Genomic DNA, 26,273 nt, shown 5'->3' with positions numbered 1-26,273 from the left:
AGCATCATCATTACAAGTCAATTCCACAAAATTCACATATGCTCATTTTCATATTCGATGATTTTATTCCTTTTATAATTTTATTACTATATATAGTAGATTTGTGACGTCATTTTCTTTGAGTTAAATTTTTTATAGAATGGTACTATTGAATAATCGGTTTATTTCGTATTACTCAAAAAAAAATTTGTCGAGAAAGAAGAAAAGATGAAATTTGCTTCGCCGGCACAACGTCGTCTCGAAACCATTCGATCTCACCTCTATACTTCTCCGGCCGACGATCAATCATCTCTCTTCCTCAACGCCACCGCTTCTTCTGCTTCACCTTTCTTAAACAGTAAGAACCTGAATTTATCTTTAGTCTCTCCCTATATTTTGAAGATTTCTCTGTTTCTTGAGTTTGAGAGCTTTCAAATGTTTTCTCTAGAGGATGGCTACAGTGTTGTGCTTCCAGAGAAGCCTGATAATGGAAAATGGAATGTCTACAGGTACAGAAAAAAAAAAAACAATCCTTTCTTTGTTGTTACGTTTGGTTTTTTCATCACAAGTGTGATTTATGATTATTATGGTGTAATTCTCTGTTTTTGTTGTGTCAGATCTGCAAAGTCGCCGACGAAACTCGTTAGCAGGTTCCAGGATCATCCTGAAATCGGGACTTTACATGACAATTTTGTGTAAGTTTGATGATTACTTCTTTGAGGTTGTTTTAATTTGATTGGTTTAGTTTGTGACCTTAATGATGGAATTACATTTATGTGGAATTAGATATGCTGTTGAAACGTATCCTGAAAACAAGTATCTTGGTACACGAGTTCGGTCCGATGGAACCATTGGAGAGTGAGTTTAAAAGCTGTTCTTTTGTGTTGAGATTTTAAAAAAGTTTTGAGCTTAGGTAGGTTTTTATGTTTCTGTGATATGCTTTTTTTGAAGGTACTCATGGATGACATATGCAGAAACAGCTTCTGAACGACAAGCTATTGGTTCAGGACTCCTGTTTCATGGAATTAACCAAGTAAGTGAATGTGTTCAATATAAAACTTATGCAGCTCCATCAAAATTCTCTATTCCAGCTGATTTTATCAGCCAGGTTCTTGTTTTATCGATCCGTATGTCGCCTTTTTAAAAAAGAAAAAGAGTTTTGATTTAATGGAACAGGGAGCTTGTGTTGGACTCTATTTTATTAACAGACCAGAGTGGTTGGTTGTGGATCATGCTTGTGCAGCATATTCATTTATCTCTGTTCCTTTATACGATACACTTGGTAACCAATCCAAATTTGAATTTTTCTCTTTAGTTTTTGGGTTTGCAAGCCTTGTCTCTTCTTAATATGATTCTTCTGGTTACGCAGGTCCAGACGCTGTTAAGTTCGTGGTGAATCATGCTACTCTGCAGGCTATATTTTGTGTACCACAAACCTTGAATATTGTAAGTGTGTTTTGGTTTGTTAATGTGCAGGCCTATTAGCTTTTGAGAATCACTCAAGTAGTCTATATTGCAACACTATCGATCATGAATTGTGTTCTTTTTTTGTCGGGGACTATGCAGTTGCTAAGCTTCCTAGCGGAAATCCCATCCATTCGTCTCATTGTGGTATATACTTCTCCGATGTGTAATTTCACTGTAAGCTAAAATATATACTTCCACTATAAATATGTTTTACACTGTGCTAAGGTGGTGGGAGGGGCGGACGAGCATTTGCCATCACTTCCTCAAGGATCTGGAGTCAATATTGTATCATACCAAAAGCTTTTGAGTCAGGTAGCGTTCAACAATCGGTTTTAACTAAATGTGTGCTGTTATCTTATGAATGGTCATTATGTTATAGCAACTGTAAATGTCTTTGTTCCTGTAACGGCTTTTGCTTGGTAGTTAAAAGTGACTTCATGTTGCTACTGGTTATATTTTAGGGTCGAAGTACCTTACATCCATTTTCCCCTCCAAAACCCGAAGACATTGCAACCATATGCTACACAAGTGGAACCACAGGAACACCAAAGGTGAGTTGTTTCCAGTTTTTTCTGGTTGAATGGTGCATGAATCACTTTAAAGCTAAATGCTCAACTATATAGTTGATTTCATATGTTCTTTGTTTCGAAGGGTGTTGTGTTGACTCATGGAAACTTGATTGCAAATGTTGCCGGTTCCAGTGTAGAAGCAGAATTCTTACCTTCAGATACGTGAGTTGAACATTTCCCTTCAGAAGTGGCACACATAGTTTTACATATATTCTTATAATGGAAGATCTTTAACTCAGATGTCTTCTATCTTTAGTTACATATCATATCTTCCTTTGGCGCACATATATGAACGTGCAAATCAGATTATGGCGGTGTACGGTGGTGTTACTGTTGGTTTCTATCAGGGGGTATGTAAGCTCATGTCTGGTGACATATGAGATTAACATGTGGTACAAAATCAGACTAATGTATACATATACTTTTTTGACAGGATGTCCTGAAGCTGATGGATGATTTTGCTGTGTTAAGGCCAACAATATTCTGTAGTGTCCCCCGCTTATATAATCGAATATATGATGGGTAAAATCACTCTTATGCTTCCCATGTAAATTACTTATTGTGGAACTCTGTGGTTCTATGTGCTAATTTTAATCTCCACAGAATCACAAGTGCCGTAAAATCATCTGGGGTTATTAAACAAAGGCTGTTTCAAGTTGCCTATAACTCAAAGAAGCAAGCGATCATAAATGGTATTGTCTGCTAATAAAAACAGTTAAAAAGTGAACCAAGTATATATGCCTGTTTCAAGTTTTCTGCATTATATCTGTCTTTCTCATGTGTGGTTTCTTCAGGACGGAATCCTTCTGCATTTTGGGACAAACTGGTCTTCAACAAAATAAAAGAAAAGCTTGGAGGACGGGTTCGCTTTATGGGGTCAGGTGCTTCTCCATTGTCACCCGATGTCATGGATTTCTTGAGAGTGTAAGTTTTCTTTTCGGTTTTCTCTGTTTGAGCTTTTCTTCCATGATTCCACTCTCACTGATTTCTAAGAATCTGAAACTAAACTAAGAAAGAAAATATCGTCATTGGTCATCATAATGTACAGATGCTTTGGATGTTCGGTGCGTGAAGGGTATGGTATGACAGAGACTTCTTGTGTCATAAGCGCTATGGATGATGGTGACAATTTATCTGGTCATGTCGGATCCCCTAATCCAGCGTGTGGTAAGCATTGTGTTATTTAAAAAAAATAGGAAAATTATATCAGAATCTAAATCTTGGCAAGACCTTTTAATCCAATATGTATGACTGGTTTTGTGTTTTGAAAATATTTGTTCTTCAGAGGTAAAACTTGTGGATGTTCCCGAAATGAATTACACATCAGATGATCAACCATACCCACGTGGGGAAATCTGTGTAAGAGGACCAATCATCTTCAAAGGCTACTACAAAGATGAAGAACAAACGTAACACATTTTCCAGTATCATTAGTGGCTCTGGTTATATGTGTAGATAAGTGGACATGAGTCTTGACACATTTACTTGAGCAGGAGAGAAATTCTTGATGGAGATGGCTGGCTACACACAGGAGATATCGGGTTGTGGTTACCTGGCGGTCGGCTCAAGATCATAGACAGGTTTTATAAATCAAACAATCTTGATTTTAAACTCTTTCTTCGGTATGGAAAGAGTTGAAATGTTTAATAAAACTTCATGACAGGAAGAAGAACATATTTAAATTGGCGCAAGGAGAATATATAGCACCAGAGAAAATCGAAAATGTTTATACCAAATGCAGATTTGTTTCGCAGTGTTTCATACACGGTAAGCGAAAGACTCTACTCTCTAGTCTCTACTCACCCCATACAGGCTTCTTCTTCATTTGTGCTATTTCTCAACCGAGCGAGAATGTCTCTATTATAGGTGATAGCTTCAATTCCTCTCTAGTAGCTATAGTTTCAGTAGACCCAGATGTTATGAAAGATTGGGCTGCATCAGAAGGCATCAAGGTATTTATTATTTTCTAACTCAATGATATCATTACTTATCAGAGACTTGAAAAGCAAATTCTCAGTTTGTTGCAACCTTTTCTTGATGATTGCAGTATGAGCATCTAGGACAGCTCTGTAACGATCCAAGAGTGCGAAAGGCTGTTCTTGCTGAGATGGATGACCTTGGAAAAGAAGCTCAGGTAAAACAAAACCTGCCTTAAAAATCTAACCTATGATAATAAAAGCAATCAACTTAACAATTTACAATTTGTGCTTAATACAGTTGAGAGGATTTGAGTTTGCTAAGGCTGTGACTTTGGTGCCAGAACCATTCACCTTAGAGAATGGACTTTTGACACCAACATTCAAGGTAACCACCAACAATGTGAAGTTGAAACCGCAATGAAATTTTTGTTACTTACCTTGGAGAGTCTAATTCATGTGTTTAAAACTTTTCAAACAGATAAAGAGACCTCAAGCAAAAGCTTACTTTGCAGAAGCAATAGCCAAAATGTATGCGGAAATCGCAGCCTCGAACCCCATGCCTTCTAAACTGTGATGATTTACATTACTTAAAAGTGTTTCTTTTTTTTATTACAAGGTAATTGTAGAACTGTAAAAGATCGGATTAGAGGTAGATCGATCATGAAATAAAACAGATTCATGCTGTAGTTTTCATATATAGTCTTTCAGAATAAAGGAAGAGCAGACTATGATCCTAATCCTGAAATGGATGAGTGAGGTCATAAGTTTAAGAAACCAATGCATTTTGGTTTAGTTTTGCTTTGGCTAACGATCGTGCTGAAATAAGCCTTATTAGATCAAGCTCAAAAAATTGCCGGCACCAACACCTGACACCATGAAAAACAACTTCAAAAATTTAGACAGGTTTAATTCGTTACAATTTTTCTTTCAAGTTAATCCAATTACTTCAAATTATTCATCTCCAAGTCTTAAATTTTGTATTTAGATTCATTGCAATAACTAAATAAAAACATTTCAGTGAAATATTTAATTTTAGATTGAATATGTTTCGAAAATTAGATATCGATTAAATTCTTTTAATCAGTAATAGATTTATTATTATATAAATAATCAATGAAATTGGGAACCAGAGTTCTTCTTACAATAAAAAAAAAGATGAACGAAAATAAAACAGACCAAACCGGAGCAAAAACCACAAAAAAAAAAAAAAAAAAATAACTGGAATAGTAGAGGATTTCTACTTTTCTAGTGATAAAAAAACTTTGGGCTACCATGAAGTATCCGGTGGCAACTACTCCGGTGGGCGCTCACTTTAAAAATTAAGAAAGGCGGTCACTTCTAGCCATCCATGTTTGACGACTGCAAATCTTTTGTCGCCAAGTGCGAAAAATGCCAACATCACGCCCCAACCATTTACGTGCCTACCGAACTCTTGAGCTCGTCGACACCCTCATACCCTTTCATGAGGTGGGCAATGGACGCTGTCGGACCCCTTCCCATATCTGACGGTTGAAGCATGTTTTTGATCATGACCGACTATTTTACCATGTGGGTTGAAGCCGATTTTTTGGAGAAATCAAATGCATCAACGTGGAAAATTTCATATGGAGAAACATATTCTATTGTCACGGGATGGCGGAGCTAGCTAATGAGGAGGGGGTCAGTTGACCGCATTACATTTATAAAATTTTGTTTGCAAGGCTATTTATACATGACATCATGGCAAATTTGGTTTGACATTGGTTAATTGACCCCCTGTCTCAAGTTCAAGCATCCATTTGACACCTTCTTTCTGTTTTTTTCTAATAATTTTTGTTTGTCTCTTTGATTTTTTAAGTTTTTAACAATAACTCCTATTATTCTTAATTATATTTTATTTCTATTAAAAAGCCAAAATAGGATAAAAATGCTAAATTTATCTCATAATATTATTTTTAAAAATAAATAATTAATTATGTAATATATGATCCCCATAACATATAATTCTGCCTCCGCCACTGATTCTATACGAGATCATCACATATAACGCGCAAAACTTCTCCTCGATAATGTTCCGGAACTTTTACCTCAAATGGAACATCCGACTGAGTTTTTCGCCGCCGCGCTACTCACAGGGGAATGGGAAAGCCGAGGCCACCAACAAGACAATACTCGATGGACAGAAAAAGTGTTTGGACACTGAAAAACATTTATGGACCAGTTAGCTCGAAAGGATACTATGGTCTCGTCGAACGACGTCACGACGAGCTACGAACAAATCATTTTTCAGCTTAATATACGGAGTCAACGCACTGTCACCAGCCAAGATACGAGTGCCTACTACACTTCACCGATGTTTGCTTACTCAGCACCCCAATATAAATGATAGACTGATGCTCGATAACATCAACTTCCTCGAGGAACAATGTGATGAGTCGTTACTCCGAATCCAGAATTACCAACAAAAAGGTACATGATCGACCCTTTTGAGAAGGTGATCTCGTATTATGCAAAGTGTTCTCGAACACCGAAGAAGATCACAAAGGCATTAAGGCAGGCAAAATCCAAGCAAAATAGGAAGGTCCTTATCATATCTCATATGTCGTGAAACCCGGTGTATACCAACTCATTACGCTTGGTGGCAAAATCATCGCTCAATCAATCTGAAGAAGTATTACTTCAAATCTGAAAATGGGTACTGACACCCCTGATTTTTACGATTATCTGCAATCCGCAATATGTATATATATAGCTAACTCGATGTAACGTAACCTACAAATGTTTTCATCTCTTTACAGGGTACGTATGCAACTCTTCGCGGAGTGCATCTGTACCAACAAATCAATTGAGGAAATCACCAGTTACTCGACTTATTTAACCATATGTTAAGAAAGCGATAATGAATTGACCAGATTAATCGATTAAAATTGTTGCTAATTGAGTTTGCTTCATCATATCCGTCAAGTCCTCTTCAACTAATTTACTTTGCCAGAGTCACCGCAGACTCTTTAACATTTATTCGATCAAATCGAACAAAATAATAGACAACCGAATCTGAACTCGAAAATCTTTTCAGACTTATACTGTTTAGGCAATTGAAATCCTCTCTCACATCGGTGCCATGGCCAGGTATCCAAACTAAAACGTGTCCCGCATCGATGCAGTGGTGAAATAATCCATGCCCCCTCGAGATAAGCCTAGGCAACTTGCTCTTTTGGGATAAAGCGGACCCATATCCGCATTATCTCTAGCTCGACCTGACATCGTAAGCCGGGCCCAGATTTTGCACATGTGTGTACAATCTAGTAGCCCAATATGAGTTAGTGGGACCAAGATTTTGCCCCTAACAAATTATTACGTTGTATTCCCAAACAAAATAGAGCTCAGACTCTTTAAAATTTATGCATAAGGGTTATCAAAGGTAAGCCAGGGGTGTCCAACTCTTGATGGGTTTGTACCAACATCGATTATAATCTTTTGGTAGAAACAATAGACGAGCTACTTGCCTCGCACCGAAGAGCTGAAAGCCGAGTAATATTCACAGACATAACTTACGCTTTACCGCATACATGAGGATATCACACTCCCATATGCGAAGCACAAGTAATCTCGTGGACCATGACTCCCTAACCATAAGAGGATTCCTTACATTGTCTCAACAAATCAAAAAGAAACAATCGCAAAACATTATATACTTCGATCATGCAAAAATTATGTTCGACATATCCGAATCGGTTGAAAGGCCAAAATTGAAGACCATTATTAGTAAGCCGAGTTCATTGTACTTGCAATTTAGAACCTACCCTAAATCCTAGAGGGGAGGATCAAGCCGAACTCACGCTCGCACTGAGCCAACACTTCATCATTTAGGAAACGACCTAAATCCGACCTCGGGAAAATTTAACTACAACACAATTATCTCTAAAGTTCCAAACCATCTACACAGTCCGTCGGTATTTGAAAAACGATGTAACGATTAAATACAAAGAATCAAGAAAAATAGCCGATAGTTAAAAGGAAATTAATTAAACCCGACGAACGAGTATTATGTTCGGGAAACAAGAAAAGAAAAGCCCACGTATGGGCACCGAATTTACAAAAAGGTTTTCAAACTCTACATTGACGCCTGCATATACCACCCTTGTGATGGTATATCTTAAGATAGTTGCACAACGACTCTGGCATTGGCACAGCTCGGTCCAACTCGAATCGCTCCCAGTCCCGCAGCTCCGATTCCAACATTCGCATCCCTCTTTCCAAACTTTGCATCTGCTTCAGGAGCTCCGCATGACGATCGTTGAGAGAACGGTGCAACATCTTGACCTATACAGTAAGATGCACCGGCTTATTAGACAAGGAAATTAAATTAAGAGTAATAAGATTGAACGAACAACACTCACTGAGTCGAACCACTCAAGAATGCTCTCTGCCTCCCTCGTGGTAGAGTAGTAGGTGGCATCCATCAGAGTTTTTATCACACCACGCTGGAAGTCCCGAGGAGACGGTTCGAAAGCTGGCAACGACCTAGCAGACGACGGGTAATTCCACGGATAGACAGAACTCCCAATTTTGCGGACAGGCCTCGTCGGGACAGAATCCACCGGAGACGGAAAACCATTTTCTTTGCTGACTCGGCAAGTCCGACAAAGATCGGGTCAGAGAAAACCAGCTTGAAGGCTCCGCATCTAACTCCATGAATTTTTATGATATAAACGATTAAAAACAGAAAAGAGATTAGTATTTGGAATATTAAAGAACAGAATAGATTATTATTTTTCTACTCCCACATCCATAAACAAATTTTTGTTTTATTATTTGGAAGATTAAGAAAATCAAAGGTAGATGATGATTTCTCATAGTCAATTATGAAAATATTAAACAGTAATAAATTAAATTATGCATTTTTGTGTATATAGATATATGTTAGATACAAATCTTATCTTTACAAAAAATAACCAACCACAAAATGACGTGTGGATGATTCAGTCAGCCAAAAAAAAATTATGACGGATACAAATATGATAACTTATATACACCATATAAATGCTCTATTTATGTTTGACTATAATATATAATCTACCATAACACAATCTAGTAAATTGCTAGTATCGTCCTCGTGTCACCACCTCAATTTAAATTTTCATACTAGATGTTATCTCATATTTATTTTCATTTTATGTTCTCAATATAAATAGTGTTTTAGAACACTGTTTATACATACAGATCTGTAAAACAAAAAAAAAATATACACAAAGATAAATCTCAAATTTTCTTCATCACAAGTTGATTATATATTTTTCTTAATGAAATTTTTTCAATATATATTCATTTGATGTTCTCAATAAAAATAGTGTTTTAGAACACTGCTTCTACATACAGATCTGTAAAACAAAAAAAAAAGTACAGCCAAAGGTAAATCTCAAGTTTCTTCATCACAAGTTGATTTTATATTTTTCTTAATGAAATTTTTTCAATATATATTCATTTTATGTTCTCAATATAAATAGTGTTTTAGAACACTGTTTATACATACAGATCTGTTAAAAAAAAAGGTATGCACAGAGGTAAATTTCAATTTTTATTCATCAATAGTTGATTTTCTATTTTTTTTCTTGATGAAATTTGGGTAATTTCAAATATAATCCCATGTATCCGTTACTACAAACCCTAAAAGAAACTCAAACGCATCTAACGGTTCATATTCCTAAAAAGCCACGTGTACGTTTTAGATTACATAACCACAAGCTTTTCATATTAAAAAGAATTAGAAAAAAATGGAAAAATAAAAACGGAAGTGCCTATTGGCTTACAAGTATCAAGTCGTCTTTTTATTCAAGTTTCGCGGCAACGCCTCTCTACTTCTCTCTCTTTCTCTAATTCATCTAAAATCCTTTTTTATCTCTCTCTCTCGCTCTCTCTTTTAAAACCTCTTTCGAAAATTTGTCACCGATCTCGAACAAGGTTTTTGAGCTTTCTCTTCTCCGAGTCGGGTTCTTCGTCGATTCTTATTGAGCTGCGTGATTGGTGAGTAGATCTGTTGATTTGATTTAGGGTTTTTAAAGGTTTTAACACAACCAATTGGGATTTTTTTTAACTTCACTGTATCTAAAGATTCTTATTGGGAAATTTGGTTTTGGGATTTCTGGATTCTGGTTCGGCGATGATATTATTGATTTCGAAGTTCTTTCAAAAAGGAAAATTTTGAAATTTGGATTCGAACTTTGTGGTTGATTTTGGGTTTCGTTGAAATGAGTATTGGTATTTTGAATCTGGGTCTTCTTTTTTTTTGAATTCCAAAAGTTGATGATTCCGATTCGTGATTCTTTGTTTTCTTTATTGATACTGCGAGTTTTTTTTCTTAGAGATTTGTAAGTAAAGTTGTTGAATTTCTGATTCATAATCGTTTTCTGGTGAAAATTGAATCTGAGATTTTGTGAAGAGAGTTAGATTTTCTTTAATCAAATTTAATGTCGTATCTTTGGTCAGATCAGTTTCCTTAATTTGTAAATTATTTTAATCTTTTCGTTGGAATTTCTGGGCAGAGAAATCAGTTTATGGCGCCTAGTAGGAAGTCGAAGAGTGTAAACAAGCGCTTCACTAATGAAGCTTCTCCAGATATCAATGGTGGGAGCGCAAGCAAAACCAAGCAAAGAGTGAGTTTCTTCTTCATTGACCAAATCTTATTCTAGGTGTTCTATTTGTATCTCTGAATATGTATTTTTTTTCATTGTAGAAGAAGAAATTGGCTGACAAGCTAGGACCTCAGTGGACCAAAGGAGAGCTTGCGCGTTTCTATGACGCTTATCGGAAGCATGTGGGAGACTGGAAAAAGGTAAACTTTGTTGCACGATTATGGTTTCATGTAAGTATTTTTTGAATCTTTGTATGAGTTGAAAGTCTTTGGAAATTGCTTAGGTAGCTGCTGCAGTGCGGAATAACCGGTCTGTTGAGATGGTGGAGGCTCTTTTTTCTATGAATCGGGTATGAGTACAAGAATATCTCACTGTTCAGTTTTGTTTTAGTATTGAGATGGATATGACTTGCCTAGTCTTCATTTTAAACTCAGAACTAGATTATGTTAAACATGAATACCTTTTCATTCATTTGATCTGCCTATTCTTCCAGGCATACTTATCCCTGCCTGAGGGAACTGCGTCTGTAGCTGGCCTCATTGCGATGATGACTGATCATTACAGCGTCATGGTGAGTTGTTTATTTTATTACTGCTGGAACACCCTTAAAGTTCATGTTAGATGACTTCTTGTATGAAAATTCAGGTGGAAAGCTGAGGAGTTATTAATGTTGATACCCAGTATAGTCGATTACATTAGTGAAATTTTAGTTTTATACTTTTCGTGAGAACAAGGGAGAGATGTGTTTAATTGGTTGGTTCAGATTCGTCTGTTTAGTAAAGTTGTGTGGTTCAGTTTCTACATGCTTATGGTAATTTTTGTAGGAGGGGAGCGAAAGCGAAGTAGAAGACCATGATGCTTCTGAAGTACCGAGGAAACATCTCAAGCGCAAACGTCCTCAAGTTCGGCCTATTGATTTTCGAGAAGAAGTTATTCCACCACATTCAGTTGCATCAGTAGAAGGATGCCTCTCATTATTGAAGCAGACACAAGCTTATGGTACATTCATTATTTCCTGCAAATCATTTTCTTAAAATTTATGGTTTGAAAGATGCTAAAACCAAGGATTACTCTGTGGTTTATATTGGTGAGCAAATGAACAACAAGCTGCCTTTTATCTTACATTTTTAGTTCACACCATTTATAGTGTAACCATGTCTCGCGGAATTCTGTGTCAGCCTAACAAAATTATGTAAATGAATATGTTCAAGATCGTGTAATTTGCTACTTTATTTATGTAGAAAAAAGGCGACGTGCCACTGGGAAACGTACACCTCGGTTTCTTGTAGCAATTACACACGAGAGGGATGATAGAGCAGATTCTAGTCCACCAAATAAAAGAGCCAAGAAGCAACTTGATGCCGATGATGATGCATCAAGAAGGGGAGGAGGGTCTCCATATAGAAGAACAGAACTCAGTGACAGCACACAAACTAGGCTTCGAAAAATGGTATTTTGATAATTCTAGCAATTTAAGGTTATTATCATTTCTTTTCATTGTTGTCATGATTGATTCAGTGGAAAAACAATTTCTACTTTTTTTCTTTGCCAGTTACAAGCACAGGAAGCTCAATTCAAGCACCCTGATAGTTCCATGTTTGAGAATGGGGTGAGAACAAGCCGAGATAGGAGGCATAAAAAGGGAGCTGCTGATAGAGATGGTGCCTTGTTGAGGGATATGGAAGGACTTGTTACCAAGAAGGGAAAAAATGTGAGAATTGAAGAAGCAGAAGGAAATGATTCTGATGATGATGATGATGGATTAGGAGCTCTGAAGGCATTGGCTGAAATGTCAGCTTCACTGGCTCCGGCTGCTTTGATGGAATCAGGTTAGCATCGAATGGTTTTATATTCTGGGGTTGTGCCACTAAGGATGTATATTGTGCGGGTTAAAAGAAGAGACCCATTAATAAATATCTGTTCACCTTTCACATCCATCAAGGTACATCTCTTTATATTTTCTATTTTATTGTGTTGGATCCAGAATTATCTCCACTGTGGGAAGAAGAAAGAATAGCTAACAACGTGGATGAGAAATCTAAGACTCTGGAAACCGTGTCCACAAGCCATCACAGAGAAAAAGCAAAAGAAGCAGGACCAGAAGCTAGTCTCCTACTTGCAATTTCAGCCCCCGATAAAAGAAAACCGAAGTCTGTGCCGGAATCCGTTGATGGTAATGTTGTTTCTGTCGAAGAGCTTGGCACTTCAAGAAGAAAACGTAAACCAAAGGTTTGGTTTACAAGACAGTTTTTCTCTTTGATTTCTTTGTTATCTTGTCGTTCCTCTGTGCACCACTTAGCTATATGCAAATTACATTCAGTTTCAGGTGTTAGATGTTGAAGCTCCAAAAGAGTCTATTCAGGAAAAATTTCTATATACTAAGGTATTTTTCAAATCTATAGATATGAAAAACCCGCTTCTCTCCTATTTGCTTATTTCTTTTGGCTTGGATTTAATCGTACTCTGTGATCTGCGGTTGAATCCTTGACAAATTCTTTCGATCAAAGAAGCTTATGCTTTAGTAATTTTTGTTAGTGCTTTCTCTCATGATTTTTGTTTACTGCATTGCAGGAATCGGCTGAAGATGATAATTTGAAGACTCTAGTCAAAGCAAGACGTTCTGGTCAAGGTCCCGCAAAACAGCTGAAAACTGCAAAGACCTCGGAAGAATCTTCTTTAGCTAGTGATAAGAAATTAACTATACCGGATGCAATAGTGCCAGCTACACAAGTTTCAGCTTTGGGTCCAGCGACTTTGCCACAGAAACCTCCAAACAGGCGTAAGATGAGTTTGAAGAAAAGTTTACAGGAAAGAGCTAAATCTTTAGAAACCACTCATGACAAGCTACGTAGTCGCAAAAGTCTTTCAGAACATGAATTACTAAAGGTAGAGTCTCTAACTTCATTTTTGTTATACAAATCCAAAAAATCTGGTCTCTTATTTGCTTATTCCATTTACAGGAGAAGTTTTCAAATTGTCTGTCATATCCATTGGTACGTCGATGGTGCATATATGAATGGTTCTACAGTGCTATTGACTATCCCTGGTTTGCAAAGATGGAGTTCACTGATTATCTAAATCATGTGGGGCTTGGTCACGCTCCAAGACTTACTCGTGTTGAATGGAGTGTCATTAAAAGGTATGTTAAAGTTCTTGTGTATGTCGATGGAAATATAAAGATTCAAAAAGGTTACTCAAATTCTATAATTTTTCAGTTCTCTCGGTAGACCTCGGAGGTTGTCTGAGAGGTTCCTACATGATGAGCGGGATAAACTCCAACAATATCGTGAATCTGTGAGAAAGCATTATACAGAGCTCCGTGGATGTGCTACGGGAGTGCTTCATACAGATTTGGCCCATCCTTTATCAGTCGGGAATAGAGTCATTGCCATCTATCCTAAAACACGGGAAATTCGTGATGGCAAGATTCTTACTGTGGATCATAACAAGTGCAACGTTTTGTTTGATGAATTGGGTGTTGAGTTAGTTATGGTAAATCTCAAACTATACAAATTCCGTTGAAACGCTTAACTCCTTTGTGATTTGTAGATAGTTTGTCCACTTATTGTATATCTCAGATGATCTAATAAATCCCTTTTTTGACAGGATATTGACTGCATGCCTTTAAATCCATTGGAATACATGCCAGAGGGGCTAAGGAGGAAAACTGATAAGTGTGTAGCTATAGGCAAAGAAGCACAGCTTAACAGACACCCAAGCTCTGATGCATCTCTTCTGTTCTCTCCTTCTGTGCTCGAAAATGTCAAATTTTCCATGAATCATCCTGCGAAACAGGTAAACAAAGATGGACGGCTGACTCGTGTGTCAAAGCTTTGATCTTCGTCTTTCTTTCTGTACATATTTGGTAAACTCTGTGCATAATTCCATAATTCTCTTCAGGATGATATTAGAGAGCCAGTTTTGCACAGTAAAGTGTTAGCAACCAACACTACTGATCAATCTATCGCAACCAATAGCAAAGTAAGAGGACCAGAAATTCAACGGACTCTGACACCGCAGCATACTTCAGATGCGCAGGTAGTGAATCTGTATGCCTTAGTTGTGCGTATAGTAGGTAACTAAAATAAGCTTAAGTTAATGAAACTACTATGCCTGAGGAAACTGTCTTCAGATTGCTCATGTTCAAAGTATAGACTTATTTTGTGTACTTTTTTTTTGCCGAATAATTTCTGGATTGCTAATAGTAACAGCTACAGGAATTCTCCTGTCATAATTCTGCTTTCCAGGAAATGGAGCCAGAAATGATTGAAATTGCCAGTGAATCAAAGTCAATAGCGCAAGCAATGGTGGATGCAGCTATGAAGGTAGTTATAATATGTCTAGAGACTTCAGAGTCTTCTAAATACAGAGAAGCCAAAGTCATACGACTCTAATATCTCTTGGTTTAAATTGTTGTCAATGTATGGTTTTAGGCTGCATCGTCGGGGAAGAACAATGAAGACTCAGGGAATATGGTCCACCAAGCTAGCTCAATTGGCGAACATCAACCATTATACAGCTCTATAGTGCCTGGTATCAAGCATCAAGAGCATACCAATGGCAGCTTGGATCATTATCCTTCAAACACAGCAGAGCCAATGACTAACGGTTTCATCTCACAGGACGGATCAGGGAAAAACAAAACGCAAATGCCTTCAGAGCTTATCACCTCTTGTGTTGCCTCTTGGCTCATGATGCAGGTAAAGGAAATAATATCGCTTGACTGAGATCGAAATTACCTGCTGTTGCGGTTTTTGATTTGAACTCTTTCTGTGTTATGTACCTGCAGATGATCTCACAGAAGCAGTACCCACCAGAAGATGTGGCTCAGCTAATGGATACAGCAGTGAGTGACTTGCAGCCACGGTGTCCACAGAACATGCCGATATACAGAGAAATTCAGACTTATATGGGACTGATCAAGACTCAAATCATGGCTCTTGTAAGAACATGAAACATGAAACATTTGTGTCCTTTATAATTAACCTGATATCGAAGATTAACACCTGGATATCAGATTTAATTGTTTGAATTGTAGAGGTTAGTTTAGTTTATAGGTAGTTAATAATTTGAACAGCTTCAAAGGCTCTTGATAGTTAGTTACCCATTGATTCTGTAACTTTGGAGCTGCTTTTTTATAATATTCTTTCTCAGTTTCGAAAAATCGTTATGATTCTTTTCTTGGGTCATTATTCCCAACATGTATAGACCTTTAAAAAAATCTCAAATATTCACTATTCCTTAAGTAGAACAATGCCAATTGGAACTTACACAGAAATTAAATACGTTTGAGACTTGAGAGACTACTAAAAGTTGGCCTGGGCATAATAAAGTCCAAAACCGAAAACTCGAAAACCCGGACAACACGTAAACCCATGTTCGATTTGGTTTCGGGTAGCCAATATTACCGAACGGATCCTAAATTATTTTTTTCAGGTAGGATCCAAAACCTGAACGGATACTCAAAAAATCTGAAACCTGAACAAATACCCATAACCAATAAACAATACATACACATGATTTTTTTCGGGGTTTTCGAGTAATACAAGTTTTTCCGTGTAGTTCGGATCCAAAACACCAAACCAAATTATAATTCAGTATTATGTCGGGTTTCAATGAAATTTGAAAACCGATCCAAACCCGAATAGACCTGATGCAAACCAAAAACATTTCGGTTCTTAAACGAATCCTAAACCTTTCGACCCAAACCGATCCGTAAAGCAGAATGTCCAAGTCTAACTAAAACCGTGAGGCAAACTTTAAATAACATTGATTAATTTTATTTAGATTCTATAATAATACATAAACCCTAGAAGTTGGACATAAGTAGGGATGTTATAATAAGGGTTGGAAACATAACTTTAAGCCCTAGCACTGTTTTTAGTTGTTTGAAAATTCCTGTTTTTTTTGTTAACAAGGGTTTTAACGGTTGACTAAACGACATCGTTAAAATAGTTATGTTTGCTAACGACACCGTTTGACCATAGGGTTTATTGTTAAACATGTTTCGAAATGTTTCTTCTTCTTCGCAAGCCCGAAGCCAGGAACGATCTCGCCGTATGAGCAAGTTCCGACATTATTAACACCGTTTCTCCGCCGTGCTCGTACTCGTCTTCACATCTGAATTCCGACAAGATATTGCGTCTGCTCTCCTCTTCTACCCCGCGCTCGTCTTCTCATCACCGAAACCTCTTCTTCTCGTAGCTAACTCAATCCAATCTCCATTCGAATCGACTCTGCAAAACCTGGTGCTTTTAGATTCGTCTCCTAAATTCTAACATAAGCCCTAAAATACGAAATTGAAATATCTGGGAACCCTCTATAATTCAACCACTGTAAATCTCCATCCGATTCAGACGGAGAATCGCCATCAACAACGTGTGTATTTGATCAAAAGTCTCCGTCGCAGCCGACTGAAACTGAGCAAAATTTGATTTTTCGATTTCGAAAACTCGTGCGGGACTGAGTAAATGGCGGATTTTCAGACATCAACACAACGGGCCAAGTGGATTTTCACTCCCCAGAAACTGGTAATCTCAATTTCTGAGGCTTTATACATGTTTGATTTTGTTCATCTTAAGGATTTTCTTTGCTTTGATTGTATCATATAGATTACCTTAGTGTGTGTATGTGTGTTTGTATTTTACAAAGGAAAATACTTTGATGGGCTTCTTTGGTTTTCGTCTTGTGTGACGCAAGAGAGTCCTATTAACCGAGCATTTCGAACTCTTCGTTGCTTAATTATGCGTGTTTATTGATATTATCTTACTTGTTGTGTAGAGATATTGGTATTGCAACTAAGCTGTAATGTTGTCATTGTAGGCAGACAAATATAAAGCTGCTAACAAGAGGGCAGTGCAAATGCTGGAGAAGGTGTGCTAAGAGTGTGCTGATATTCAACTTTAGTCTCTATTCATGATAGATTTTTAACTTATTCTCATTCATAGTGTGGAACAACCCAAGTTGAAGTAGATGCCAGTGGATCACTAACATATCCTAAAGATAAAGTTGATGCAGCAGATCCAGGTAAACTTTTTATTATTGGTCCGTTTCCATACGTATCATTATAGTTTTGTTTGTCCAAGTTTAAATAATGTTACTTTTTGCTGTGTTATTCTCAGCTGATAAGAAGCTTAAGCCTTTGAGTGTTGATGAAGAACGGTTCATGAGAGCATTTTATGAGGCTAAGGTCCAAGAAGTGTGTAGTGCCTTTGCATTTCCTCACAAGATTCAGGTGCATTTCTCCTCGTCAAGATACAAGTTTATGATCAAGTTAAAAATAAAATACCTGATTTTGTTAGCTCTCTGAATTCATGTTTTTCCTTGTAATCTTTTGCAGGCAACAGCCCTCCAATACTTTAAGAGATTTTATCTGCAATGGTCTGTTATGCAACATCATCCAAAAGAGATAATGTATAGTTCTTCTAAATCCTCAAAATGGTCAAAGGCTTTGCTTTTTCATAAGAGAATAGTTTTGAAATTGTTTATCAAATTGATCTAAGAATTTTGTATTTCTGAGAGGCTTTTTAAGGCAGTCAAAATGGTCCGTTGTTATAATTTGGACTAATTGTTACCTTTCATTGAACAGGTTAACCTGTGTGTATGCAGCTTGTAAAATAGAGGAGAATCATGTATCTGCTGAGGAAATTGGGAAAGGGATTAACCAAGATCACCAGATCATTCTCAAGTATGAGATGGCTGTTCTTCAGGTATCATATGAGTCAATTAATTTGTAGCAACTTCCGTAAGTTTATTTATCCCCGGTGTTCTTTTCTCTCTCTATTCTTTTGTTCATATTATATTAACTTTATGTGCAGAGTTTGGAATTTGATCTGATTGTTTATGCACCGTATCGTGCAATTGAAGGTTTTGTCAACAATATGGAGGTAAATCTGGCCTGTCTAGTATTTTGTAGGTTTTCTTATGTCATCACGAGACTCTGATTGAGTTGATAGGAAATCATTTTGTTCCAAGAAAAATTCTGAGTGTTATCTTCAAGGGAAGAAGTTGGTGAACCATAATAGGAAATTTAAGCCTGTTGATACTTGTTATTCGGTGTGTGTAATTTTTCATTCTTGTTAAACTTCATGCTTTCGCTAAAAGTGACATCATCTTATCATCTTCTAGGAATTTCTTCAAGCTAGAGATGATCAAATCCAGAAACTGGAGGTAATCTCTCTCTTCATATATTTCCCTTAACTGTTACAAAGTTTTTAAACATGTGGTAACTGAATTTGGGATCATAACTGCAAGTCGTTTTATTTAACGGGCCTTATTGAAGTATTATTTTCTCATACTGGCATAACATTTCAAGTATTCTGCAGAGTTTACTCAAAGCGGCGACAGCAGAAGCCGATAAAGTTATGCTCACAGATGCTCCACTCCTCTTTCCTCCTGGCCAGGTGGCATGATAGTTTCTTTTGTCTCCCTAGGTTCTTATTATCAGATTAAAGATACTGAATAAAATTAAATCCATCAAAGAATCTGGTTAAACTTATTGTTTGGGATATTTCAGTAAAGCTTCAAATATGCTACTCAAGACATAAATCTAGGACGAAAGTTGGTGCTTTGTTTTCTCTTTGACAGATATATAGGTGAAATCAATAAATGTTTATGATATAGTAGTTTAGTATATCGATATATACTCACCATGTTCCTTCTTTACCGTATATGTAACAGAAGAAGTATCACAAAGTGTTGTTTTGTTTCTCAATTGTTAGACGTGTGCCCTTGCAGTTGGCATTGGCGTCTTTACGTATTGCAAATGGGGTTCTTGGAGTGATTGACTTTGATAGGTTATTTCTCTTCTTCTATATCCATCCCGTCCCGATATTACCCTTTTTATCTTTCCATGATATTTAATTCTTGGCCTCGAATTTCTGTATATGCAAGCTTTTACTGGTTGTAATTTCAACTAAACTGCATTTGGTGTAGGTACCTAGAGAACATTGTTTCTCAACCAAACTCTGAGCACACAACTTCAGAGCTCACAAAGTTCCTTGATGACATCGAATTTTTGGTATTATGCACTAACTTTCATATTTTCTCATGATAATGAAACTTTCATATCTAAAAGGCAGTTTTACTAGATGCTCTCTCTTTTTGCAGGTAAAGAACTACAAGAAACCAAGTGAAAAGGACATGAAGCATATCAACCGGAAGCTAAAATCTTGTCTAGGACATAGTTCTTCACATGACGAGTACATTAACCTCTCTTCTATTAATTCTTCTAACCACTATATATATATATATATATTTATATATATAGTTTTTGCTTCTTCAGTTGACTCCCTTCTCTATTTATTTTCCTCAGGAGTAAGAAACGGGAGAAGAGATCGAAGCACAAGTCCCATAGGAGCTCCAATGATACACCAAACGGGGCACCGATAGGTTGAGTTTCTTGTTCTGCCATTAGCAATTCTTCCTTGGCACTTTGGTTAGTTTTAATCTTATTGAATGAGAAAATCCTCTTTATAGTTTTTTTTCCTGTTGTTGTTCTTACTAGTAAGTTTGAGCAGATTTATGTTAACAATATTGGCCATAAGTTTGTTTATTCCGAAGATGTCAATGAACCTATAACAAAACTACCATTTAATTTAAGTTTCGATGTACACAACAATCTTGCCAAATGGTTTGTTTTGCGATAATGTTCAACAACATCAAAAGTTTTCCCAAAATTTTGATAGTTACTACCACGATCTGTTCTTACACGGCCATGTTCTTTTTCCAAACGCTGCGATTAGATCCAGCGACCAAAAAAAAACAGTTGCTTAACACAATTACGTGGAGTCTGTAGAGAGTAGTGTGGAGAGGAGTCGCTAGATGCTAATAACAGCGACATATTGAACGACTGTTTTTTTATCTCCGTTATATTTTTTGCCTTCGTTGGAGTTGTTATCGCTGTCGCAGTGATTAATAAACGAACATGCCCACAGAGACAATTGTAATTGAAACTACGATAAACACGAGGAGGAACTCGTTTAGTCTTCGAAATCCGAGAATCCAAGTCTTCTTATTCCGTTGAGAACTCTCGAGTTCTAACCGTAACAAGGAAATCAAGAAAAACTCTCATTTTCTTTATTAAATCATCAAAAACCATCGTAAATGGATTTTGGATTGTGATTTGTGAATGAAACTTGTGATTTGTGAAGATATAATTTATCAGTCAAAAAATAACAAATGTTTCTCAGCTAATTAGTACTCCTTCCGTTTCGCTTTACTTGTCGTTTTAGAGTTAAAATTTTGTTTCATAATAGTTGTCGTTTTAGGTTTTCGATGCAAATGTTTGGTGAAAATTCTAGTTTTATCCCTACTGTTTTAATGTTTCGGCCAATGAATTTTTTTATAAAATATATATATATATATATTTTTTTTTTGGTAAAATTATATTTTATGTTGATGCGACAGCTCGCATTATTTATAAAATATATTAATAAAGGGTAAAACATAAATTTAATGTTTTTCTTAATTTGTGTGAGAAAACCTTAAACGACAACTAAAACGAAACGGAGGGAGTATTGTCTTTGTACATAATAACTCTTACAATTTATTGTTGTTGACTTGTGAAGTTTGTGCCAAAAACATTAAAAATTGGATTTTGGAATTTGTTGCATGCAAATAGAAACTTGTCGTGCCGCTATATAAACGCTGCATCAAGTTTTTGTAATTCAATTAACTGAAAAATAAATTAGTATTAATCCGAAAACTTGAAACTTTGCTTCCTCCTTTGGCTTCTTCCTCAAATCTCCGATCAAAATGGCTCACATGGTGAGAGCGAGCTCTGGCCTTGCTTACCCGGAGAGATTCTACGCCGCCGCATCGTACGTTGGCCTCGACGGATCTCAATCGTCGGTGAAACAACTCAGCTCCAAATTCTCCAACGATACCTCTTTGCTTCTCTACGCGTTGCACCAGCAGGTTCGTCAATTCGATTTCCACAGAGATCTCGTGTGATGTTGCTTTCCCTACTTTCGCAATTTGCTACAATATATATGAATGTTGGTACTAATCTCTGTAGATTAGACAATGCTGATTCCACATTATCTTCATTGCTATGAACCTCAGAGTCATGATATTGTTGGTTCTTCTTAGCCAAGATGAGAATTGTGGTGGGCTATTTTATGATGATGATAACTGGTTTCTTTTGTCACAGAGAGAGAATTTTCGTTTTTACCTAATTGATTTGCTGACTTGATTTATTCATCATCATATCCTTGAGATAAAGATGCTTACTATTTTGATTTTTTTTCCCTTGACATGTTAACAGGCTACTCTAGGACCTTGCAATATTCCAAAACCTAGTGCGTGGAATCCAGTAGAGCAAAGCAAATGGAAAAGGTTAGTTTTTACTTTTGTGTCTATCAATAATAACTCTGCTATTCTGCATTTGGTGAGGCTTTCTTTAGTTTCATCAATTGTTTGAGTAGCTTCTGAGTACAAAGATCAAGATGTCTCATGAATTAGGGCTAGAGGAACAAGTATTGTAGATGTAAGATGTTAGAGAGTACCTTAATTTTAGCATGCATGCAAATTGCCGGAGACATGTATCATCTTAGAGAATGCCATTATGCAAAGAGAGATCTACATTGCAGACCTCATTTCCTTTGGATATTATCTATGAACAATGAGCATAGAACGTTTGTCCTTGTGAACTTCCTAATAGAAGTACATGTTTACTAGTTGGCAGGGGCTTGGAACCATGCTCTCCATTGAAGCAATGCGTCTCTTTGTGAAAATTTTAGAGGTAATCAACAGAGGAGTTTATTCTCATTTCTCTTAATTTGTTGATCATAGGCTAACTTCTCCCTATTGCTCACGTTTAAAAAGAAAGAAGATCCTGGCTGGTATCCAAGGGCATCTAACTCTGTTCTAGAGCCTGCTGTAGATGTCCAAATCAATGTGAGTTTTGGATCCCAAATTAAGCACTTTCATCACCTATACATAGGATCCAGTGTGTGTATGTATTGCTACCAAAATATCAATGCCTCGTCTGAACTGTTTGATCCTTGTATATACCAGCATTCTATGTCTCGGTTTAGACTTTTCTTTCCTGTTGCAAAAGATAAGTCTCGTAGTCATTTACTAAATTGATTCTCTGTCGTAGAGCACAAAGGCCGAGCCTAGTTTTGAGAGTGGAGCTTCATTTGGTGAGACAAAGACGATTTCTACCGAGGATGAGCGCTTGACGGTAACGCAAGATAAAGATGTAGTTTTGGAAGACCCAAATACTGTTTCTGTGTATAATAAGTGGACTGCACCACGAACACCAGGTCAGCCACCAAAAGCTCGGTATGAGGTAATATTTGATTTCACTATATTGTGGAACATGAAAGAAACCGATATTTCCGTGAATCTTCTCTCTTTTTTAATTCTTTCTTACTATATTCATTGCAGCATGGAGCAGCGGTTATTCAAGATAAGATGTATGTGTATGGTGGAAACCACAATGGGCGTTATTTAGGTGATCTTCATGTAAGCAACATATCTCATTCTATGATAGGATCAACTGATCAAATCGAATATTTGGTTTCAGTTTTGCCTACCCTCGAGAACCTTCTCCTATTATTTACTGTGACACGTCTGCTGACAATTCGGAAGCATGTCTTCTGTGAATGGTGTTTCAAATACAGGTTCTAGATTTAAAAAACTGGACTTGGTCAAGAGTTGAAACCAAGGTTGTGACTGAATCACAGGAAACTTCATCTCCAGCAAAACTAACTCACTGTGCTGGTCATTCTTTGGTTAGTATTTTAACTTGCGTTTTGTTTCGGTTTTTCTTTCTTTGGTATTCTAGCCTTGAAATATCATGGGCAGGTTTGGGGGCAAAGTACAGTAATCTCCTCATGAATTCCTCATGCTGGCCTTCTTTGTTTGTTATGTAGATACCATGGGAAAGCAAGCTTTTGTCTGTCGGTGGTCATACAAAGGATCCCTCAGAATTCATGATAGGTAAGAGTAAAAACACTTTTGAAATTGTTAATTGGAGGTAAGTTATTATTCTCTGGAGCATAGCAATTCTTGTATATCAGTTTTCTTTTGTTTTCTCATCACAGTGAAGGAATTTGATCTGCTTAGCTGTTCATGGTCAATCTTAAAGACACACGGGAAGCCACCGGTAAAATCTTCTTTTCTCCCAATTTTTCTAATCCTTATATGGGAAATATTCCAATCTAGTAGTAAAAAATTTTGAACATCTGGAAGAAAAAAATGAAGTTACTCTCTTTCGTCCTTCGTCATATATTCAGGTGTTAAGTTGCATTCTGAATGCAATTTCTTGATCTCCTTTCTGATATTGGAAATTGAGCATGTAGTATAGCTGCTTAAATTGATACAACTTTTATCACTCTCTCCCATGCAGATTTCCCGTGGAGGTCAGTCAGCGACCCTTGTGGGAAAAAGCTTGGTGATATTTGGTGGCCAGGATGGAAAGAAATCGCTCCTAAACGATTTGCATATACTTCATCTAGATACCATGACCTGGGATGAGATGGATGTCGTGTAAGATCTTATGATGTTACTGCATTTTATTCTCACTTGAATAACTCAGGTCTGTTTGAAGACTAGTTTATATATCCAGCAAACGATGGAAATTTTATAAAGCTGCCAACTATCTACATTCATATCTTAGTTGTCAATAAAAGATCAGCAGTTGAAGGTTAAAGCGCTGTCAACTTGCAGGGGTTCTCCTCCAACTCCAAGGTCTGATCATGCTGCTGCAGTGCATGCTGAGCGTTACCTTCTAATCTTTGGTGGAGGATCACATACAACTTGTTTTGATGATCTGCATGTCCTCGATCTGCAAACTGTATGCAAGCAAGCTTCTTTTGTTTTAGCAACGTACTTTGTCGGTTTCTTGACAGATTCTGTTCCGTTTTATAGATGGAGTGGTCAAGACATACACAACAAGGTGAAGCACCAACTCCACGTGCTGGACACGCCGGTGTGACAATTGGTGAAAATTGGTATATTGTTGGTGGTGGAGATAACAAAACCGGTATGTTTCTGCTATTCCCTGCGTTTTGATACCTGCATGTGTTGCTCTTTATGTTACATCACTGGAACTTTTCCTGGGTAAAAAACTTGATAGTTGCTTCGTTTTTTTTTTTTGTACAGTGTGATTAATTGTGATACTTCCTGGTACTTTACCGCAGGGGCATCTAAGACTGTTGTATTAAATATGTCAACTCTTGCGTGGTCAGTAGTCACTTCAGTCCAAGGACATGTACCTCTCGCTAGTGAGGTATTTAAAACACTGCCCCATCCTGATACATGAAACTTGAATTTTCCAAGACATTATATAAAATCAGTCTTGTGATTTGCTCTTCAATATTTGAGAATTGAGCTGCAACTGTTCCTTTGATGACAGGGATTGAGTTTAGTTGTGAGCTCATACAATGGCGAAGACATAGTTGTTGCTTTTGGTGGATACAACGGACATTACAACAACAAAGTACCGATAAATACGTTTTTTCCTGATTTGGTTTAAAACTTGGCTATTAATTCTGTTTTTTGGCGAATCAGGTGAATGTTCTTAAACCAAGCCACAAATCAAGCTTGAAATCCAAGATTATGGGAGCTTCTGCTGTGCCAGATAGTTTTTCCGCTGTTAATAACGCCACGACTAGAGATATTGAGTCTGAGATCGAGGTGAGCCAAGAAGGCAAAGTAAGGGAAATTGTCATGGATAATGTTAACTCCAGATTAAAGGTGTCTTCCCGCCTGATTTTTCTCTCCCTAAACACTGTGAATATCAAATTAGACTAGATAATCACAATGCATCTCTTATTTTTCCCCTTTGTAATCTGGATACTAAATCCTCAGGTTGAAGGAAAAGCCGAACGCATTATCACAACCCTTGAATCCGAAAAAGAAGAAGTGGGGGCATCACTCAACAAGGAAAAGATACAAACTCTCCAACTAAAGGAAGAGCTAGCAGAGATAGACACACGAAATACAGAGTTGTACAAGGTAACAATACTATTACCTTCATGAATCTCTCTTGCCTTTTTTCCGGCTTCTACCAGAACACAATCGTGTAGTTGGTTTTCTGAAAATTGGTTCTTATTCAGTCTTAAAATTTAGTATTTTGGAAAATTTCAATAAACCGTTAAAATGACAAATAAGCAGGACAAATGAGTTGAGAATTTCTTGGAGATTCTTTTGTTGATCAACATATTTGGTATTCCATCTAATAGGAACTTCAATCCGTGCGGAATCAACTGGCAGTGGAACAATCAAGGTGTTTGAATCTCGATGGTGAAACATTCCTCTCCAATGTTGACCAAATCCTAACAAAAATCACTCAAAGTGCCTGCAGGTTGAAGTTGCAGAACTAAGACAAAAGCTTCAAACAATGGAAACACTTCAAAAGGAACTTGAACTCCTCCAACGTCAAAGAGCCGTTGCGTCTGAACAAGTAGCCGCCATGAATGCCAAACGACAGAGCTCTGGTGGCGTCTGGGGTTGGCTCGCTGGAACTCCTCCGCCTAAAACATGATCCCCCCCCATGAAATTTTTTTGTTTCCGATACCTCTTTTTTTTTGTCATTACCAATATCAGTATTTTAACAAGAGAATATAGACAAACTTTTTGTGTCTCCTCCTTTAGGCATGCTCCTTATTGAAAATAAGGTCTAAATAGGTATTTCTCTACTACCGTATGATTGAGCATTATTATTACCATTGAAGATTCAGATTCTATATGGGCCTGACGATCTGTGTAGTTATGAC

The 26,273-nt window shown here is 37.1% G+C and overlaps 4 protein-coding genes across 10 annotated transcripts; all 4 read left to right on the top strand.

The window, feature by feature from the left end:
* Positions 1-165: 165 nt before the first annotated feature.
* Positions 166-4,712, top strand: LOC9308335 (long chain acyl-CoA synthetase 7, peroxisomal). The gene is made up of 23 exons (XM_021021232.1): positions 166-337; positions 428-488; positions 597-674; positions 766-837; positions 931-1,012; positions 1,156-1,261; positions 1,349-1,425; positions 1,546-1,590; positions 1,672-1,758; positions 1,908-1,997; positions 2,098-2,177; positions 2,272-2,365; positions 2,449-2,537; positions 2,619-2,707; positions 2,810-2,939; positions 3,064-3,182; positions 3,301-3,424; positions 3,509-3,595; positions 3,679-3,782; positions 3,882-3,967; positions 4,063-4,149; positions 4,233-4,319; positions 4,413-4,712. Exons 1-23 carry the CDS (start codon positions 208-210, stop codon positions 4,506-4,508), a joined length of 2,100 nt encoding a protein of 699 aa, XP_020876891.1. The 5' UTR covers positions 166-207; the 3' UTR covers positions 4,509-4,712.
* A 4,922-nt stretch (positions 4,713-9,634) lies between these two features.
* Positions 9,635-15,709, top strand: LOC9310429 (protein ALWAYS EARLY 1). 4 transcript variants are annotated; one of them, XM_021021217.1, is made up of 18 exons: positions 9,635-9,937; positions 10,456-10,566; positions 10,647-10,745; positions 10,829-10,894; positions 11,039-11,116; positions 11,370-11,544; positions 11,787-11,995; positions 12,098-12,374; positions 12,530-12,774; positions 12,872-12,928; positions 13,117-13,431; positions 13,506-13,684; positions 13,761-14,037; positions 14,152-14,340; positions 14,446-14,583; positions 14,763-14,870; positions 14,979-15,245; positions 15,335-15,709. In XM_021021217.1, the coding sequence occupies exons 2-18, from the start codon at positions 10,468-10,470 to the stop codon at positions 15,497-15,499; spliced, it is 2,943 nt and encodes a 980-aa protein (XP_020876876.1). In that variant the 5' UTR covers positions 9,635-9,937; positions 10,456-10,467; the 3' UTR covers positions 15,500-15,709. The 4 variants fall into 4 exon arrangements, with proteins under 4 accessions (XP_020876876.1, XP_020876878.1, XP_020876875.1 ...); XM_021021219.1 differs by having other exon boundaries at positions 9,636-9,937; positions 12,866-12,928; positions 14,793-14,870; XM_021021216.1 differs by having other exon boundaries at positions 9,636-9,937; positions 12,866-12,928.
* Positions 15,710-16,539: 830 nt separating this feature from the next.
* Positions 16,540-20,164, top strand: LOC9310428 (cyclin-H1-1). Of its 2 annotated transcripts, XM_002874315.2 has the most exons (13): positions 16,546-17,075; positions 17,368-17,418; positions 17,493-17,571; positions 17,667-17,779; positions 17,885-17,958; positions 18,134-18,254; positions 18,363-18,431; positions 18,673-18,714; positions 18,870-18,947; positions 19,282-19,340; positions 19,480-19,564; positions 19,654-19,745; positions 19,859-20,164. In XM_002874315.2, exons 1-13 carry the CDS (start codon positions 17,016-17,018, stop codon positions 19,938-19,940), a joined length of 1,005 nt encoding a protein of 334 aa, XP_002874361.1. In that variant the 5' UTR covers positions 16,546-17,015; the 3' UTR covers positions 19,941-20,164. The 2 variants fall into 2 exon arrangements, with proteins under 2 accessions (XP_020876941.1, XP_002874361.1); XM_021021282.1 differs by having other exon boundaries at positions 16,540-17,075; positions 19,654-20,164.
* Positions 20,165-21,218: 1,054 nt separating this feature from the next.
* On the top strand, positions 21,219-26,257 carry LOC9308334 (acyl-CoA-binding domain-containing protein 5). 3 transcript variants are annotated; one of them, XM_021021245.1, is made up of 18 exons: positions 21,219-21,462; positions 21,812-21,882; positions 22,225-22,288; positions 22,372-22,443; positions 22,649-22,840; positions 22,939-23,016; positions 23,175-23,285; positions 23,427-23,493; positions 23,598-23,659; positions 23,903-24,042; positions 24,223-24,349; positions 24,424-24,538; positions 24,696-24,784; positions 24,911-24,994; positions 25,066-25,251; positions 25,366-25,512; positions 25,740-25,797; positions 25,860-26,257. In XM_021021245.1, exons 1-18 carry the CDS (start codon positions 21,301-21,303, stop codon positions 26,039-26,041), a joined length of 2,007 nt encoding a protein of 668 aa, XP_020876904.1. In that variant the 5' UTR covers positions 21,219-21,300; the 3' UTR covers positions 26,042-26,257. The 3 variants fall into 3 exon arrangements, with proteins under 3 accessions (XP_020876904.1, XP_020876902.1, XP_020876903.1); XM_021021243.1 differs by having other exon boundaries at positions 25,740-25,783; positions 25,862-25,967; XM_021021244.1 differs by lacking the exon at positions 22,372-22,443 and having other exon boundaries at positions 21,234-21,462; positions 25,740-25,783; positions 25,862-25,967.
* Positions 26,258-26,273: the final 16 nt, after the last annotated feature.

Source organism: Arabidopsis lyrata (assembly GCF_000004255.2).
Source record: "Arabidopsis lyrata subsp. lyrata unplaced genomic scaffold ARALYscaffold_6, whole genome shotgun sequence".
Lineage (NCBI taxonomy): Eukaryota > Viridiplantae > Streptophyta > Magnoliopsida > Brassicales > Brassicaceae > Arabidopsis > Arabidopsis lyrata.
The sequence above is the reverse complement of the archived record's forward strand: the minus strand, read 5'-3'. Positions and strand labels throughout refer to the sequence as shown.